The 17,984-nt window shown below is 33.2% G+C and overlaps 1 protein-coding gene across 9 annotated transcripts in view; it reads left to right on the top strand.

Moving 5' to 3' along the window:
* Positions 1-17,984, top strand: part of LOC137660315 (pancreatic triacylglycerol lipase-like) — a 32,435-nt gene that overhangs the window by 5,333 nt on the left and 9,118 nt on the right. For all 9 annotated transcript variants that reach the window (XR_011047667.1, XM_068395134.1, XM_068395128.1 and 6 more), the window contains exons 3-4: positions 9,413-9,491; positions 17,758-17,903. Coding sequence is in view for 8 of the 9 variants with exons in the window: in XM_068395134.1 (XP_068251235.1) it covers positions 9,413-9,491; positions 17,758-17,903 (225 nt within the window). In the remaining variant the exon portion in view is untranslated. The remainder of the gene's footprint in view (positions 1-9,412; positions 9,492-17,757; positions 17,904-17,984) is intronic.

Here is a 17,984-nt window from a genome sequence, read left to right as displayed (position 1 = left end):
GTGTTGTTGCTGTTCTTGGGATATTTTATTTTAATTGTTCATTCCTTCTCTTGCAATTTATTTATATCCTAGTTTCCTTTCCTCACGGGGCTATTTTTTCCAGTTGAAGCCCTTGAACATATAACATCTTGCTTTCCCACTAGCGTTGTAGCTTACCTTTTAATAATAATAATAATAATAATAATAATAATAATTATAATTATATTAATTATATAATAATAATAATAATAATAATAATAATAATAATAATAATAATAATAATGTTGATGATAAATAACAACAACAACAACAACAACAACAACAATAATAATAATAATAATAATGATAACCCTTGTAGGAATTTATGGAATAGTTTCACTAGCTGAACTGTTTGGGAAACGTTCGGAATTAGGAGGGCAAGTTGAAAGTGCTTAGAGTACTAAGAATTTTTGAGCAAGACTGGATTGAGGAAAAATATCATGACTGCAAGAGAGAGAGAGAGAGAGAGAGAGATGATGATGATGATGATGAATATAATAAGTAAACAGCGTTGCTTGAAGGCTAGGGTAATCCTTGAAATGTAGTCCAACCAGGACCTGGTATATGACACTATTTGGTCCCAGATAAGTTCCTCTGTTGCACATTGCAGTGGTCAGATTACAGCAATTTACTTTAGTGTGATGTAGATGATCATCAAATTCGAAGCTCTCTCTCTCTCTCTGTGTGTGTAAATGTATGGAAGGAGAGATTTAGGTACAATCCGTTAAAATCAACATTGCCACATTTCATCCTTTGGCCAAAGCATTTGATTATGGGTGATAATTAAATGAATATTTTATGGTATTGAATTGTACAACCACGACTGGTGAGGTTCATTGCAAGAGCACTCGCAGGCATTTTCTGACTGTCTGTCTATCATAAAAACTATCGTTGAACTTGATGGTTTGAATGCGTGGTCATGTTTTCGCTGCGTCGAATCGGATTATTTTTCCCAGTGTCTACCAGTTTCTATGAATATCGAACCAGTTTTCTTTGAATAGATTTGTAACTACAGTAGGAAGGATCTCGTGGGTTTTTCATCATCATCATCATCATCATTATTATTATTATTATTATTATTATTATTATTATTATTATTATTATTATTATTATTATTATTATTGCCTTCGCCCCAAAGTTAGTGTATACACGTTACACAAAAACTATTGTACCAAATTTGACCAAACGTAGTAGTCATGTTGGGTATGACCAAAGGGGCACTTCACCACGCCAAGCAGTATTGTTTTGCCTTTAACTTCACTGTGTACGTGTACTTCGATGAATTGTCTTCAAAATCTATTGGATTCATCCTTGGGTCATGCCTCACATATCCACCAAGTTTCGTTGAAATTGGTTCTAAGGTATTTGCGTAATCTTGTTTACAAAAAACTAACATTGCAATTACGGCTTCATGCTTGTACTTTGATTTACTTTATCCAAAATGTTACAGTTTTATCCTAGGGTCATCCCCAACATGACTTCCAAATTTGGTCAAATTCGGTGCTGTAGTTTTCGTGTAAAGTTGCACATCAACTAACCGACAGGAGTGAATACATATCCCTTGCAAAATTTTCGTCATGGTATGTATTCACCCCTGTCTGTTTGTGTGTTTGTGAGCAAATTAAAAAAAAAAAAAATACTGCAGTGATTTTGACCAAACGTAGTAGTCATGAATCTGTAACATTTTGGATCGAGTACATCAAAGTACAGGTATGTAGCAGTACTTGGAACATAACCGCAACGTTTGGTAAATTGTAAATATTTAGTTAGTTTATTTTTTGTCTGGGAACAATATTATGCAAACGCTAATGAAGCAATTTCAATGAAACCTTGTGGACATGTGGGCCATTTCCAAAGGATATCTGCATTATATTTTGAAGGAAATGTATCAAAGTATAAGTACACAGTGGAGTTATAAGTATGTTTGGCGTGGGGAAGGCACCTTCTCTACTGAGTGCCCCTCTAGTTATTACTGTTGTTGGTAAAAAGAAGTATTCAGATCATCTTTTATATCTATTTCACTTGTAAAAAATGTATGATCATTGGAACTGCTAATAAAAAGTGGCAGTATAGAGAAGAGTACTATGAGGAAAATATAAGAAAAAAAATCCTACAAAACAAATGTAGCCATAATATTCAAGTGTATGTATTTAAATCAGAGTTTCCTTCCTAAGTGTATTATTATTATTATTATTATTATTATTATTATTATTATTATTATTATTATTATTATTAATCAATGCAAAATTTCTCATAACTTGATAGAGCTCATTATGAAAGGCATCGGGCACAACCACAAATACTTCAATCACTAAATCGTGGATACACATGTGCGTGCGCGCGTGTATCTTGTCAGTGCAATACCCCCCCCCCTCATCTTCCTTATATACCTCATTTATGTTTTTTCAGTCTTGAAATTAAACTTTCGTCGTCCTTACTCATAACTGTGATAACAATTGAGGATTTCATAGTCCCCTGAGATTATCTCGTATTAGTTATCGTGATTTAATGGAATAGTTATTTTTACATTTTGATTTTGGTGATGATTGTGACTCTTTCCTGCTTGTTTGAGATGCTTAACATTGCAAAGGACATTTTTTTTTATTCATTCTCAGTCATTCTCATCGTAGAATCATTCACAAACTCTAGCTGTAGATATGACCACAAGGATTGAACACATATGATGATATATATATATATATATATATATATATATATATATATATATATATATATATATATATATATACATACATATATATATATATATATATATATATACATATATATATATATATATATATATATATATATATATATATATATATATACTGTATATATATCATCAGTCGTAGCTAGTCCACTGCAGGACAAAGGCCTTAGGTATGTCCTTCCACTCGCGTCTGTTTAAGTTCTTTTTATGCCAGTTTATACATACACATTTTCTCAGCTTATCAATCCATCATCTTCTATTCTTCCCACTACTAAACTACAACCCTGACTGGAAAAGCAGAATGTTTTAAGCCCGATGCCTCAACAGAGATAATAGCTCTGTGAAGAAAGAAAATAATAAAACATAGAATTGTGTGCTTGAATGTACCCTCAACCAAGAGAACTGTAACGCAAGAGGAAGACCTTAATGTGCCCATAAATGAATTCAGCGTGTTTGAAGGCGACGCTATAAAAAAAAAAAAAAAAACTCATGAGATGGAAAGCCCCGGGTTACGATGGAATAACTGCTGAGATGATATTGGCCGAAAAGGAAGTGACTCCCAGAATACTTACAATATTATTTTGTTGAATGTGGCAAGAATAGGCAAAAGCAAATGAATGGGACCTAGGAATGTTGGTGAAAAAAAAAGATTGATTGCATTAATCATAGAGGCGTCACACTTTACGTCAATTGTCATGAAGATATGTAGTATGCTCTCTCTAAATAGACTGGAGAGATAGATTGATGAAAAGCTGAGAGATGAACAAGCAGGATTTCGAAAAGGTAGAAGTTGTACTGACTACATTTTCATTTTGATACGTTATACAGCAATGTGTAGAGCTTAGAAATTCACTTTTTGTGGCATTTGTGGACCATAAAAAAGCCCTTGATAGTGTGCACCGACCAATTTTGTGGAGAGTCCTTAGTTATTATGCAATTCCTCTTAAATATGTAAATATGATTAAGTCTGTTCATGAGCATAGAAAGTACAAAGTTAATGTTAATGGAGTCCTATCAAAGGAATTTCCAGAGAACAGTGGATTACTTCAAGTTAATGTGTTGTCACTTATTTGCTGTTTATCCTCCTCATGGATTTTGTAATGCATAGAACAGTTGGGTGGAATGGCGAAGAAGGATTGGACTGGATTGGTAACTGGAAATTGGCGAACCTAGAGTATGCTGATCACGTTGTCCTTATTATCAAAACGCCACAGGATTTGCAAAGCTTACTTACCAGAATGCATGAAATATCACATAAGGTTGGACTGAAGATTAGAAGAAAGACAGAGATGGTGAGAACGGTATATGCAATAGAAGATGAAATATCATTGGAAGGAGAATGGATTAATGAGGTGGAATCATTTAGATATTTAGGAACTATGATCTCTAATGCAGGATCTTTAGAATTTGAGTTTGATGAAAGGTTAAAAAAAAAGCAAATCAGACAATCTCTAGGTTAAGTAAAATTCTGAAATGAAATCACATGAAATTACATATAAAAATCAGGCTATATATCAGTTTAGTGAGATCGGTGTTACTGTATGCCGGACATGAGTCGTGGTATAACAATGAAATAATATCCAACAGATATTGTAGATTTGAGAACAAAGCCCTCAGAAGAATATTGGGAGTTAAATAGCAGGACAGGATTAGAAAAGAAACTTTAAGACAGAGTACTCGAGTGCCACATGTGGATGAGTTCATGGTGAGGGGTAGATGGAGGTGGTTTGGGCATGCTCTTCGCACTCTCCAATAGATTACCAAACTTTTAATTGGGCTCACCAAGGCACTAGAAGAGTTGGAAGACCCAGGGCTACATGGCTGAGGACTATGAAACATGAAGTAGGAGATTATTAATGGAAAAGTATTGATTTAAAATCTCAAGATAGAGACGACAGGCGAAATTTTACCGATGCATTAAGTGTCAATAGGCGGGAGAGATGATGATGATGATAATATATATATATATATATATATATATATATATATATATATATATATATATATATATATGTATATATATTGTGTGTGTGTATGTGTGTAAGGTGGGTTCGACGCTCTACTGATGACCGTTGTGTGTGCTTGTATGGAGTAACTAGTGTGGAAATTTTATTGCACGAGTCAGCATTTCAAGGATAAAGGGGACAGTAATTGTTGCGACGCTTTATCCTCTGGAATCGTTCGGATTTAGGAAGCTGCTTAATATCAAACACATCTGCCTTGGCTGAAATATTAGTGTGCATAGACCCAAATATTCATAAAATTTATAACATAGTAAAATGTATGGTGAAATATTTCTTTTGTACATGCCTTTTAAGATTTAAAATAACAATGCGTAATCGTGAGGAATGATTTAGATTGGAGCCATGCTTGTTTGCATTTCATATATAGAGATCAGATTTTAAAAAATGACTTGAGTAGGCTTACTAATATTAAAGAATTAGAGTCGTACATGTGCTTCAAAACTTAAACCTAATTTGACGGACTTTTTTTTTCCCCTATAACATAGTGCTTCTTTGAGATACTTTATTATGTGATTCTGATTTAAAGTCAAAATTATCGAATGCAAATTCAAATACATAGCGATAGTCAAAATGAGAATACACTAGGCCAGTGCTTCTCAACACGCCAGTAGTCATATGATGAATTTTGAACGTAGGCCTAATCGTCTAGGGTTTTGTATTATAATTATTATTATTATTATTATTATTATTATTATTACCAGCCAAACTACAACTAGAAAAAAATCAAGATGCTATAAGCCCAAGGGCTCCAACATGGAAAAGTAGCCCAGTGAGGAAAGGAAATAGGAAAATAAATAAGCGATGAGAAAAAAAAAATAACAATAAACTATTCTAAAAACGGTAACATCAAAACAAATATGGCATATATAAACTATAAAAATACTTTTGTCAGCCTGTTCAACATGAAAACATTTGCTGCAAGTTTGAACTTTTGAAGTTTTACTGATTCAACTACCCGATTAGGAAGATCATTCCACAACTTAGTCACAGCTGGAATAGAACTTCTAGAATACTGTGTAGTATTGAACCTCATGATGGTGAAGGCCTGGCTATTAGAATTAACTGCCTGCCTTGTATTACGAACAGGATGGAATTGTCCAGGAAGATCTGAATATAAAGGATGGTCAGAATTATGAAAAATCTCATGCAACATGCATAAAGAACTAATTGAACGACGATGCCAGAGATTAATATCTAGATCAGGAATAAGAAATTTAATAGACCGTAAGTTTCTGTCCAACAAATTAAAATGAGAATCAGCAGCTGAAGACCAGACAGGAGAACAATACTCGAAACAAGGTAGAATGAAAGAATTAAAACACTTCTTCAGAACAGATTGATCACCAAAAATCTTGAAAGACTTTCTCAATAAGCCATTTTTGTGCAATTGAAGAAGACAGACCTGATGTGTTTCTCTAAAGTAAATTTGTTGTCGAGAATCACACCTAAAATTTTAAGTCATACAAAGTCAAAGAAACATCAATGCTGAGATCCGGATGTTGAGGAGCCACTATCCTTGACCTGCTTACAATCATACTTTGACTTTTGTTAAGATTCGACTTCATACCATATAATTTTCACCATTCAATGTAATTAGAGATCTAATGACCTCATTGCCATGTTATGAAGTTACTCTTTTCTCCAATATGTTATGTGGCTTCGTGTGTGCAACCCTCATATCAACCCACAGTATCCACCATATTAAGAGAGAGAGAGAGAGAGAGAGAGAGAGAGAGAGAGAGAGAGAGAGAGAGAGAGAGAGAGAGAGAGAGAGAGAGAGGCGGGCGAATCTTGCCCTCACATACAGGCTGAATGAAGCCACAGTTTTAACAGGTAAATCTTGTAATAAAAGTAGAATTGATATGGTTTTAAATGTAACTAAAACGTCAGCCTGATGAGTTGACAGTCTAGTGAGAAAACCCTTTGACAAAAATTAGACAAAAAGCGTCATTTATTGAAACAAATCAAGAATAAATGAATATTTGTTGCATGGCTCTAAAATTTGAACTTCCAATGCATCCAAGATCTTCACGAGAATGGCGTTGACTAATTCTGTCCGAAGTAAATCCTATATTAAGTTGCATGGGGATTACGTATTCAAATTTCATCAGAGCACACTTGGCGTTAATTCATGAACTGTGTAATTTGTAATTGGTGTGTAACCCACATGTCAGTTGCCCTGTTTTTGTCAATAGTTACTTATATCAGTCACCATGTTACACCCAATGAGTTTTTTTTCTTTAAATCCGTCTTTTATGTCCTACTTACAAATTCGTATAAAATCGTTTTTAGCAAATTATAAGAATTTGTACGTTATTTGAACTGTAATAGAAGAGAAATCGTGACCTAGTTAGTTTTCGATATATTACATTAAACTTCATGAAAGAATAACATACAATATCAACTCAATATGAGGTGACATTCTCTGGAACATTATATATATATATATATATATATATATATATATATATATATATATATATATATGCATATATATATATATATATATATGCATATATATATATATATATATATATATATATATATATATGCATATATATATATATATATATATATGCATATATATATATATATATATATATGTATATATATATATATATATATATATATATGCATATATATATATATATATATATATATATGCATATATATATATATATATATATATATATATATATATGCATATATATATATATATATATATATATATATATATGCATATATATATATATATATATATATATATATATATATATAAGAGGTCTTCTACACCTGCGTGCATGCGCGTTTTCACTCGAGACTGTAAAAACTAATCATTGGATTTACAGTCCATCCCACACGATATACGTCATTCACAGGCATGCGTTTCCCACCTGTGGCTTATAATGATATCATTATGACCGCTTTATAATCCCACATGAATCATATGGAATTACCAAGAGGATTTTTCATTAATGGATGTAGCCTACATCGAGTGGTGAATCTGTGAACTATCTTTTCTGTTGTTGAAACCAAGGTTGCTTTCGTCAATTGCGTTGGCGGAGGTAGCAGTGTTTGTGGGTGGGTTGGGGAGGGCCTTTCAAAGAAACGCCCGGATGTGGCTAAGTGCTGCTATTCCGCCCTACCTTCACTTGTTGCTAGTGGCACGTTCGTGTGTTTAGTTTTTGTTAAATTGCTTATGTTATTTCACATAGAATTGAAAACTGGAGGGGGCACAAATCTTACAGCAAGTACAAAGGAAAACTAGAGCTAGTTTAGCTTGTATCCTACCCAGACATTTTGTCCCTACCAAGTGTCGCTTGTATCCTACTCATACTTCTCGTTCCTAACAAGTGTAGCTTGTATCCTACCCATGTTTGGGTGGGAAAAATTTACCGAACAATCGATGAATAATAGTAAAACTAACCTTCTCTTCTATAAAGATTCTTCTCTGGAACGCATAATAAATCCATGAAAAATTACACAAAAAAATCGGCATCCTATACTTCCGAGACATTTTTTCATTTATTTCATGACCTTCTACGATTCGCACATATTCGCCCCGGTTCCTTGGTGTGACCTGGGAAGGGAGATCCGAGGCCCTTGCTCCCCAGTCAGATCTGTGACCTGGGTAGGCCGGTCTGGGGGGAGCATGCACCCGACTAGGTCTGTGACCTGGGATCTACTAGGTTAGGTTAGGAGAGGTGTGCTAGGTTTTGTGGCATTTTGAAAGTATCTCGAAATTAATTTTACATTAAATTTTTCACTTTTTCCAACCTAAATAAGTACCGTACTGTTTTGAATAAAAGAATTTATACATTGATATATTTTCACCTTTTCCAACCTAAAGAAGTACTCTTTAAATGAAAGAATTTATACATTAATATATTTTTCATCTTTTAAAACCCAAAGAAGTACTCATTTAATGAAAGAATTTATGCATTAATATATTTTTCACCTCTTCCAACCTAAAGAAATACTCTTTAAGTGAAAGAATTTATACACTATAATATTTTTCATCTTTTCCAACCTGAGAAATACTCTTTAAATGAAAGAATTTATACATTAATATATTTTTCATCTTTTAAAACCCAAAGAAGTACTCATTTAATGAAAGAATTTATACATTATAATATTTTTCACCATTTCCAACCTAAAGAAATACTCTTTAAATTAAAAAATTATACATTAATATATTTTTCACCTTTTCCAACCTAAAGAAATACTCTTTAAATTAAAGATTTTATACATTGATATATTTTCCACCTTTTCCAACCCAAAGAAAAACTTTTTAAATAAGAAAAAAATATGCATTATTATATTTATCCCCTTTTCCAACCTAAAGAAGTACTCTTTTAATGAAAAAAAAATATGCATTAATATATTTTTCACCTTTTCCAACCTAAAGAAGTACTCTTTTAATGGAAAAAAATATTCTTTGATATACCTTTTAACTTTTCCAACCTAAATCCTTAGTAGGATACAAGCTACACTCTGAAGATCCTGGTAGGACACAAGCCACGCTAGCACCGGATAACTGTATAGAAAATAAAATTATATTTCTTATCAAATACAAATTTCAGATACACAGTAAACCTAAAATTATATCTTCATTTTGTTAGCAGTGAATAATCCTTAATTTCATATTTTCCTTCAGGTTTGGTCAATCTGTTGGTGAGGAGCGAAAATACTCTTGTCCCTTTAAACTACGTCACGGGTATCCACTTGTGGTCCAGGTAAGTAAATGCTGCGATTTTCTTTTTTTCTTTAATGATAAGATACTGACTCTGTTGTTTTTCTCAGCCGTTACTCTCTCTCTTAAGGTAAATAGATTCGGGTGCGACGCTGACAACTTTACCCCTTTTACAAATCGCTGACATACTAATGGGCTGAACTCTCTCTCTCTCTCTCTCTCTCTCTCTCTCTCTCTCTCTCTCTCTCTCTCTCTGTATATATATATATATATATATATATATATATATAAATACATAAATATATATATATATATATATATATATATATATATATATATATATATTATATATATATATATATATATATATATATATATATATATATATACTGTATATATATATACTGTATACGTGTATGTAAGCAGTCACAAATATGTTGTGTATTAAATAATATATATATGTATATATATATATATATATATATATATATATATATATATATATATATATATATATATATATATATATATATATTTGTGTGCGTGTGTGGTATGAATAGGGATATATACGTAAGTTAACTTCATTTCCGTACCCAATTTTATTGTAACATATTCATAATAATGAGAAAAAAATATATCATCATCCTATTATACAAATTTGATATCTATTGTTTTGCAACGTAATACCATCCCTGCATGTTTTGCAGCACTACTTAGAATAGATATAATGAAAACACACAAACCAAGTCACTTTCCATTCATAGAACTTTACTCATCACATTTATTTCAGTGCACATGTCTAATTCTCCTCACGAGCAGTAATGCTGTAATAGTATTAATTGGCTTTTGCTTTCGTGATCAACTGGCTTCCATGTCTTCTTGGTATAGCTGTGTATAGGAGGGATTTTTGAAATATTCTTATATGGAGAAATGAGGGCATGTCATCATTAAAAAAAAAAGCATTGTTTCCCTAACAATTCAATAATAGCCTTACTTCATTTATGTAAATTTCCACATTGAATTTGGGTATAGCGTTGCCTCTCTATTTATTGAGTATTTTCCATGATATAGCAAACAGGAGTTTTTTAAAAACAATTTATATATAGGAAAACATAAACCCTCAAACATAGCCTCTGTACCATGATCTTCTTCCTCTGTCTTGTGGTAGAGTTCTCTTGTTTGAGGATACAATTAGGCACACCACTATCCCATTTCTCTTCCTCAAGGTTTTTTGTAAGTTTGTATAGTTTATATATGAAAGGTCTATTTTAATATTGCTATTGTTCTTTAAGTACTTTATTTTAATTGTTCATTACTTCTCTTGTAGTTTGTTTATGTTCTTGTTTCCTCTCCACTTGGGCTATTTTTACATGTCGTAGCCCTTGGGCTTATAGCATCCTGCTTTTCTAACTAGGACTGTGGCTTAGCCTGTAATAATAATAATAATAATAATAATAATAATAATAATAATAATAATAATAATAATAATAATTAATCTTTTAATTTCTTTATATGTTTTGTTACAATGTGTCGTAAGAACCCAATTTTCTCCAAATTCAAAATACCATAAGTTTATAGACGCCATCTCCATTTAATAGTCCATTGTTGTAGAGACATATAGATTTTATTTTACCTTTTTAATAGAAATATAAATGCCATGATGACAGTTGTTCTACGATAAGTCAAGATTTGAAAATATACAAGATTTTCAATAGACTTCTGAATAAGGAAGTTGTGTATTTTATCTTGAAAATACAAAGAAAATCGAGTTTCTATTTAACGTTAGTATTTAATGAACGATGAAAATATCATTGAAATTTTCAAAACTAGATATGCTATGCTAGTTCCACCCTGGACAGCAATGGAAATACATCTGAGAAAATTACACGATGTTTGCATCCCCTTTCGCAAAATCGTTACGTGGAATGGCAATTGACGGAAGTCCAGTTCTGGCTCACTTTTACAGTATATACAATCTTGGGTTACCGTTATCCAATCACTGTTGGTTTGCAAATTGTACGCTATGTATCTGGAATGCATTCTTATAATTCGTAGTATGGATGTATGGATGCGTTAGGTATGCTATATATACATTCGGTATACAAACTCTCCCATTCCGCTACAAACACGCAATTACCCGTGAGTTGCGGATTAAGGCCGGACACAGCGAATGTATTGCGTCTGAATTACAAATGTATTGAGTATGAAATTCGAATGTATTGCGAAGTCCCATCCGCAACCAAAATTTTGAGCAGTTCAAATTCCTGGGAGATGGAGAAGCAACCAGCGCAGATGCATTGCAGAGGTTGGCCAACTGATTTCAGCATGAATCACGAATAATGAGTATGTATAGCGAATATGGTTTGCTATTCTGTCGCAAGCCCTGTGGGACACGGCCTTAATGAGACTAGGTTCTTGGAACGAAGAATTTTGAAACTTTGCTCAATAAAAGATACAGTTCATTAAGCATGATTATAGAGAATTTGTGCTATATCTTCTTCATCAAAATATCATCTAGATCATTATGAAAAAATTAACCCAATAATCATGATTATGATAAAAATTAAATAAAAGTTTTAATACAAAGTGACAACATAGAAACCAAGGAACCACGCTTGTCCGAATAAAAAATAAAATAGTATGATCATTTTGGCTGCATAGTCTACAATGTAAACATTTAGTTCAATGATTGTTACATTACTAGCATTTTATTATATAACGACAAATGTTTATTTATTTTTAACGACTAATTATTACTTAAACACATTTATAATGTTTTGCTTGTTAGGGGCTCTCATTTTAGTTTTATTAGGTTTCTTTTTTGTATGATTTTATTCTCTAATTCACTTTGTCCCCTGAAGAAGTGTACGCAATACACGAAAGCGCTTGGTACTGGGTCTTTTACTTTCCTGCTTTCTGTGGATTTTACACTTGATATATATATATATATATATATATATATATATATATATATATATATATATATATATATATATATACGTGTGTGTGTGTGTGTGTGTGTGTGTGTGTATTTATTTTTTCGACCTTATTAGTTTTATTGTCTAACAGGATTAGTTGTTCAAGTCAACTTTCTCCATCAATTTCTATTCCTATCATCTTTTCCCACCTTCTTTCTTCTCATTACATTGCCATAATATCTCAGACAAGCTTCCCTAGCATTATCTTTTACCTTACATATACCACACCTTCTAATATCTTGACTCTCCTTCCTTTCCAGTAGAGTACCTTTATAAACCAATACTTTCCATATTGGTTTGTCATATTCAGTATATTTTTTCATTAGCTGGTTAATTATATGGATATGGTCAGTTGCTGAATACCTGTTTATATACAATGTATATACACCATACAGTGCATGCTATAACAAGCAGAAAAATAGTACATTTGCTGATAATAACAGCATTTGACTGCAAGGCGAACTTTTTTTTTTTACCCAGACTCGGGACCAACTCCTGGTGCGAGCCATAGCCCAAGCACTGTAGCTCTGTTTAATTTGTGAATTCATAATCTCTCTCTCTCTCTCTCTCTCTCTCTCTCTCTCTCTCTCTCTCTCTCTCTCTCTCTCTCTCTCTCTCTCTCTCAAATCAACCATATAGGCTGTCACTAATGTTTGCTGTATTTATATTACTAATGTAGTGCTGATGCTCATTTTGCATATACTGTATTAAGATTTGTGAGTTTTTTAAAGCTGTTATGATAATTTAAAGATAAACAGATATCTAGAAAAATCAATTACATTGTGGGCAACTCTTTTAGTCAATTATTGAAACTATATCTATTATTTATCACTGAAAAGAAGATTAAAAAAGAAACTCAAATTTGATTTACAATACATCAAGTTATTGTGTAAATTATGTGTAGGAAATAATTCTGGGAAGATCTCTCAGTAACAGATATCCAGTTCATAACCTGGGGATACAGTTCGTCAACCATCACACTTTTTCAAGTTCAGAGACTTCTCAAAAATGGCTTTGTCAGTAGCAATATCATCTCCGTGTTCAGGCGCTACACCTAGCATGGGATAGTGCGTTCCAACTGAGTGCTGACTGCTGAACTATAATCAGACAGTAACGCAGGTAGTTGGTTGGCCAGACAGTACGACATTGGATCCTTCTCTCTGGTTACGGTTCATTTCCCTTTTGCCTACACACACATAATAATAATAATAATAATAATAATAATAATAATAATAATAATAATAATAATAATAATAATAAGAGTGAAGCAGGAGCAGTATTGTATGGGTTGAGATTTACTAGAGCTCACCTGCGGTTCTCACCTTAGGACGGGATAATTGGGAATGTTCACACTGCAGTACAGATATTAATGTAGGATACTTAGAGTTTACATATTTAAAAATTGGGCTCTTACTACCAATTGTTAAATATATAAAAATCAGAAAAAGAAGTATCGTTAAAATCAGTTATTACTTAAGCTCATCCTATGCATAGAATCACAAAATTTACAATTTTTTTTTTTTTTTGTGTAAGGCTTACTTTACAAAATGTGTAAGACAAAATGATGAAAAAACTGTGTCCCGTTTATATTGTAGACTAGTGAAGTTGAATATAATTCGATCATGTGATTATTCCCTAAACAAGGGCTTAGTTATAAATAGTAAAAATTAAATTTGGCAGGAATAATCATTAAAATGGAAATGAAACACATTGTTATTTACTAAGCAAGAAGTTAGTCAGAAAAAGTGAAATTAAATATAATACGAGTAACCTAAAGTGTTCAAAGGAAATGTCTGGTTATTCCGTAAAGAAGAGGTTAGTCAATAGCAGTTAAAACGGTATATAAAAGGAATAACCTTTTAACAACAAATAAGATCTTTAAGGTTACAAAAACTTAAGTGTCATCTTAGATCTAAAAATCCGGATAATCTCTGTATAAGAAGGTTCTTCGAAAGATGATGTCTATGAAGAATGTAAGGAGTAATCTTGTAACTCCAGAAGAATATACAGTACATGCAAAAAAAACTAACTGTTTGCCATATACAATAATTGTGCAAAAATTGAAGACAAAAGAGGCTGTACGTGAGGATCCTAAAGTTCCTAAGCTGACACAGAATTAGAATTAAGCAGAGAGGTAAATGACATAGATATAAGTTCTAATATAAAATTCACACTCAAGATTTGGGAATAATTAATCCTAGAATACAATGCTGAAGGAAACAGGAAGCATAAAACACATTATTCAGACTTCAAAGGCAGCTTTGGATCCGTTGACTTTTGATGTACATATCAGGGTCTGGATGTACTCCCTGAATACGACAGAAATGGACAACAGTAGTTTTGTTTGTCGAAAACTTTAAACCCATTCATATCAGCCCCTGAATAATTTTGTCAATGGAGAGTTGTAGTTTTCTCTCAACCATTGTCATTCTAGCGCCAGCAAATATGGAGAGATCATCTACAAATAGTGGTGAGAGAATATCTTGGGGAATGACAGAGGATATCACATTAATGGCTGGTGCAAAGAGGGTTACAATTAGCACACTACCCTGGGTAATTCCTCCTTCCTGACTTTTTTCTCTCTGATAGTGTTTGCCCCAATTACACTTGAAAAAAATCTATGTGAAATAAATGATTAAATGAACAATGGTAGCTGACCTTGTAATGCCAAATTATGAATGGTTTTAAATATACCATATCTCCATGCAGTATCATATGCCTTTTTAAGGTAAAAAGAGACTTACATGGTGCTGTTTGGATGCAAAGGACTTAATTCGTATCAACACATCAGTCGCTGGGAGCATTTTTTCTAAACCCACACTGGATAGTTGATAAAATACCCTTCTTTTCCAAATATCACATCAGGCTTGTTTTGACCATCTTCTCCATGATCGTACATAAGCAAGATGTCAATGCAATTGGTCGATAGTTTGCTGCTAAAAACTTATCCTAACCAGGTTTTAAAAACCCTAAAATAATGGCTAGTTCCTAAACACTTGGATAACTATGATCATGTCATACTGTGTTAATAATACTTAAAATAAATAATTTGGTTTTAACAGGTACATGTTTAATCATTGCATATGTAGTTCCATTGGGTCTAGGGGCTGTATCATTACAAGTAGTAAGTGCAGAATGAAATTCTCTTTCAGCAAAAGAATTGTATGACTTCCTTTCTTGTTGCAAAATTTAAAATTTTCTTTTTTTCAATGCTCTTATACTGGTAACCAGGAGCTGCATCACACTTGCACGATACATTTGAGGTATGATCAGCCAGGGCCTTGCTAACCTCAGTTGCTCCAGTCACATACTGATCATTCACCTTCAAGACTGGTGGTGGGTGGGGATGAATTTGCCAGCCATCATTTTTACTTAAATCCACACAGAAGATGGGGGTGTTCTACTGTTAATGGAGGAAACAATAGACACCCAAGACTGGCGCCTAGCTTCTTTCATGGCACGATGGAACTATGCTTTACATTTTTTGTTTATAATTAAATTCTCCTCAGTATGGCGTCTGCGCAATCGAGTTAAAGACCTTCTTGTGGCTCTGCAGGGCCGTTAGTTCTGAAGACCACCAGGGGACTGGTCGTCGTTTGAATAACCCTGTAGTTTTGGAAATTGAATTGACTCCTGTTGTAGGAAGAGTTCCATTCAGTAAGTCTATAGCATCATCAACACTTTCAAACTGTTCTGCATTCCCTTTAATTTCGCTTAGCACATGAAATCTATCCCAGTATGCCTTGTCAAGATTCCATCGCTGCGATCTCTGTAAAGATGGACCATTGTTGGTGTTTATAATGACTGGTGCATGATCACTAGTATGCCAATCATCTAATGTTCTCCAATCAAAATCGAGAAGATAGTTAGAGCTTGCAATTGATAGGTCAATGTATGACAAGGTACCTGTCTAAAAATGAAAGTGAGTGGTCTCTCCTGTATTGAGGAGTCCTACATTATCATTCTCCACAACTGATGACATAATATTACCCCTTGAGTTTGCCAAAACATCTCCCCATAAAGGATGTTTACTATTAAAATCTCCTCTAGAGAGGGTCTTGATATATTGGGTTTTGTGTTTGTCTTTTTCTTTGTGTCTTGATTTATGTGTTGAGGGAGATGGTGGACCTCAATTTGAATTTCTTATTTATTTAAGTTGTCTTCCAGTTGATTAGAAACATCGGCAGACAACACATTAAATATATTTGAAGTCAGAACTTCTTATGGAAGGGGACGAGAGAGATGGAGGTTTTTCTCTTTTTTTATCAAAAGATTGTGAGTTACCAGGTTTTTGCACCTTCCCCACTACAGATGCACCAGATAAATTGGTTTTAAGTGAAACCTCCATCAAATCAGACAAGGACACGGCCTGAGAGAGGTTTGTACTATACTTAAGAATGGGAGTGGATGGTTTTTTTTTTTCAGCATCTTTCTGTTCTTTAAGTATCTGTTTTGATTTACTACATCTTCCGGATATAATTTTGTAATTGGGCTTTCATCTTCTTTAACTACTTTCATATCTTTTTTTATATGTTAGAAGTGAGGTTACTATTTTCGTCAGCATGATTTGGCAAGTTTTTCTTCAAAACCAGTGAAAAAGGTTGCCCTGGCCTCTCTAAAAGTAACCCTTTCCATGGTCCTAATGGCCTGAATTTCTTTTCCAAAAATAAACTTAATACGGCATTTGGATGTATGGATTGGGGAATAGTGTCCCTATCAAGATACTTCTATTTTCCTGGGGAAGAATTTTAGGCTCCCCTCCACATACTTTTACTATTTCCCTATTGGCTTTAAAAACATTTACATTTTCATGTCTTACATTTTCAAATTCTGAAATTAAAAAATGTCCATAATTCACTATTTCATAGTGACCAGGTAATATTTCTGCTTTTCATATTTTTTTGTTTTACAGATATCTCTTATTCTCTTTTTCTTCTCCTATAAATGCCGTGAGTAGGGTTCTAATGTCACAAAATGCATCACCCATTACCCGCAAATATGGGATGACTTAAAACCGGATTATAACAGTTGAATTGTGGATGAATCCATGCAGTTAAAGCTTTCACAACATTAGTTGTTTATCATACTTAAATCAAAGGTTCTGTAGCATCGGGTACAACCCAGCCACCAACCTACGCATGCCGTGCCATTCATCCCTATCTTGCACACATTCCTGGATGTCAATGCCTTCATATCCAACAATTTCTGTTTTTATCTTCTTACTCCTAAAATGTTGGATTCGTACACTTTTCACTAACTTATAGTCATTTATTCTCATAACACGATTGAAGCATCTATGATAACTAATGTATCCAACCCTCCTCTTTGCAGCGAACATCGCAACAGTCCCTTTGACTTGGTCATAGGGTCCCAGCTCTCTCTTGCTGCTTCTCGTTTCTACCCTCAAAAAACCTACATCATTGTCCATGGCTTCATGGGCTCTGGGAGGGATGACTGGATCGTTGAGCTCAAAGACGGTAAGATTTGTGGAGTAGAGTCGTGGTATACTACATGACAGTCTTAGAATGTTCAGATAACTTAAAAATCTAGTCTGAAAT

Source organism: Palaemon carinicauda, chromosome 20, assembly GCF_036898095.1.
Source record: "Palaemon carinicauda isolate YSFRI2023 chromosome 20, ASM3689809v2, whole genome shotgun sequence".
Lineage (NCBI taxonomy): Eukaryota > Metazoa > Arthropoda > Malacostraca > Decapoda > Palaemonidae > Palaemon > Palaemon carinicauda.
This window is presented reverse-complemented; position numbering and strand designations above follow the sequence as displayed.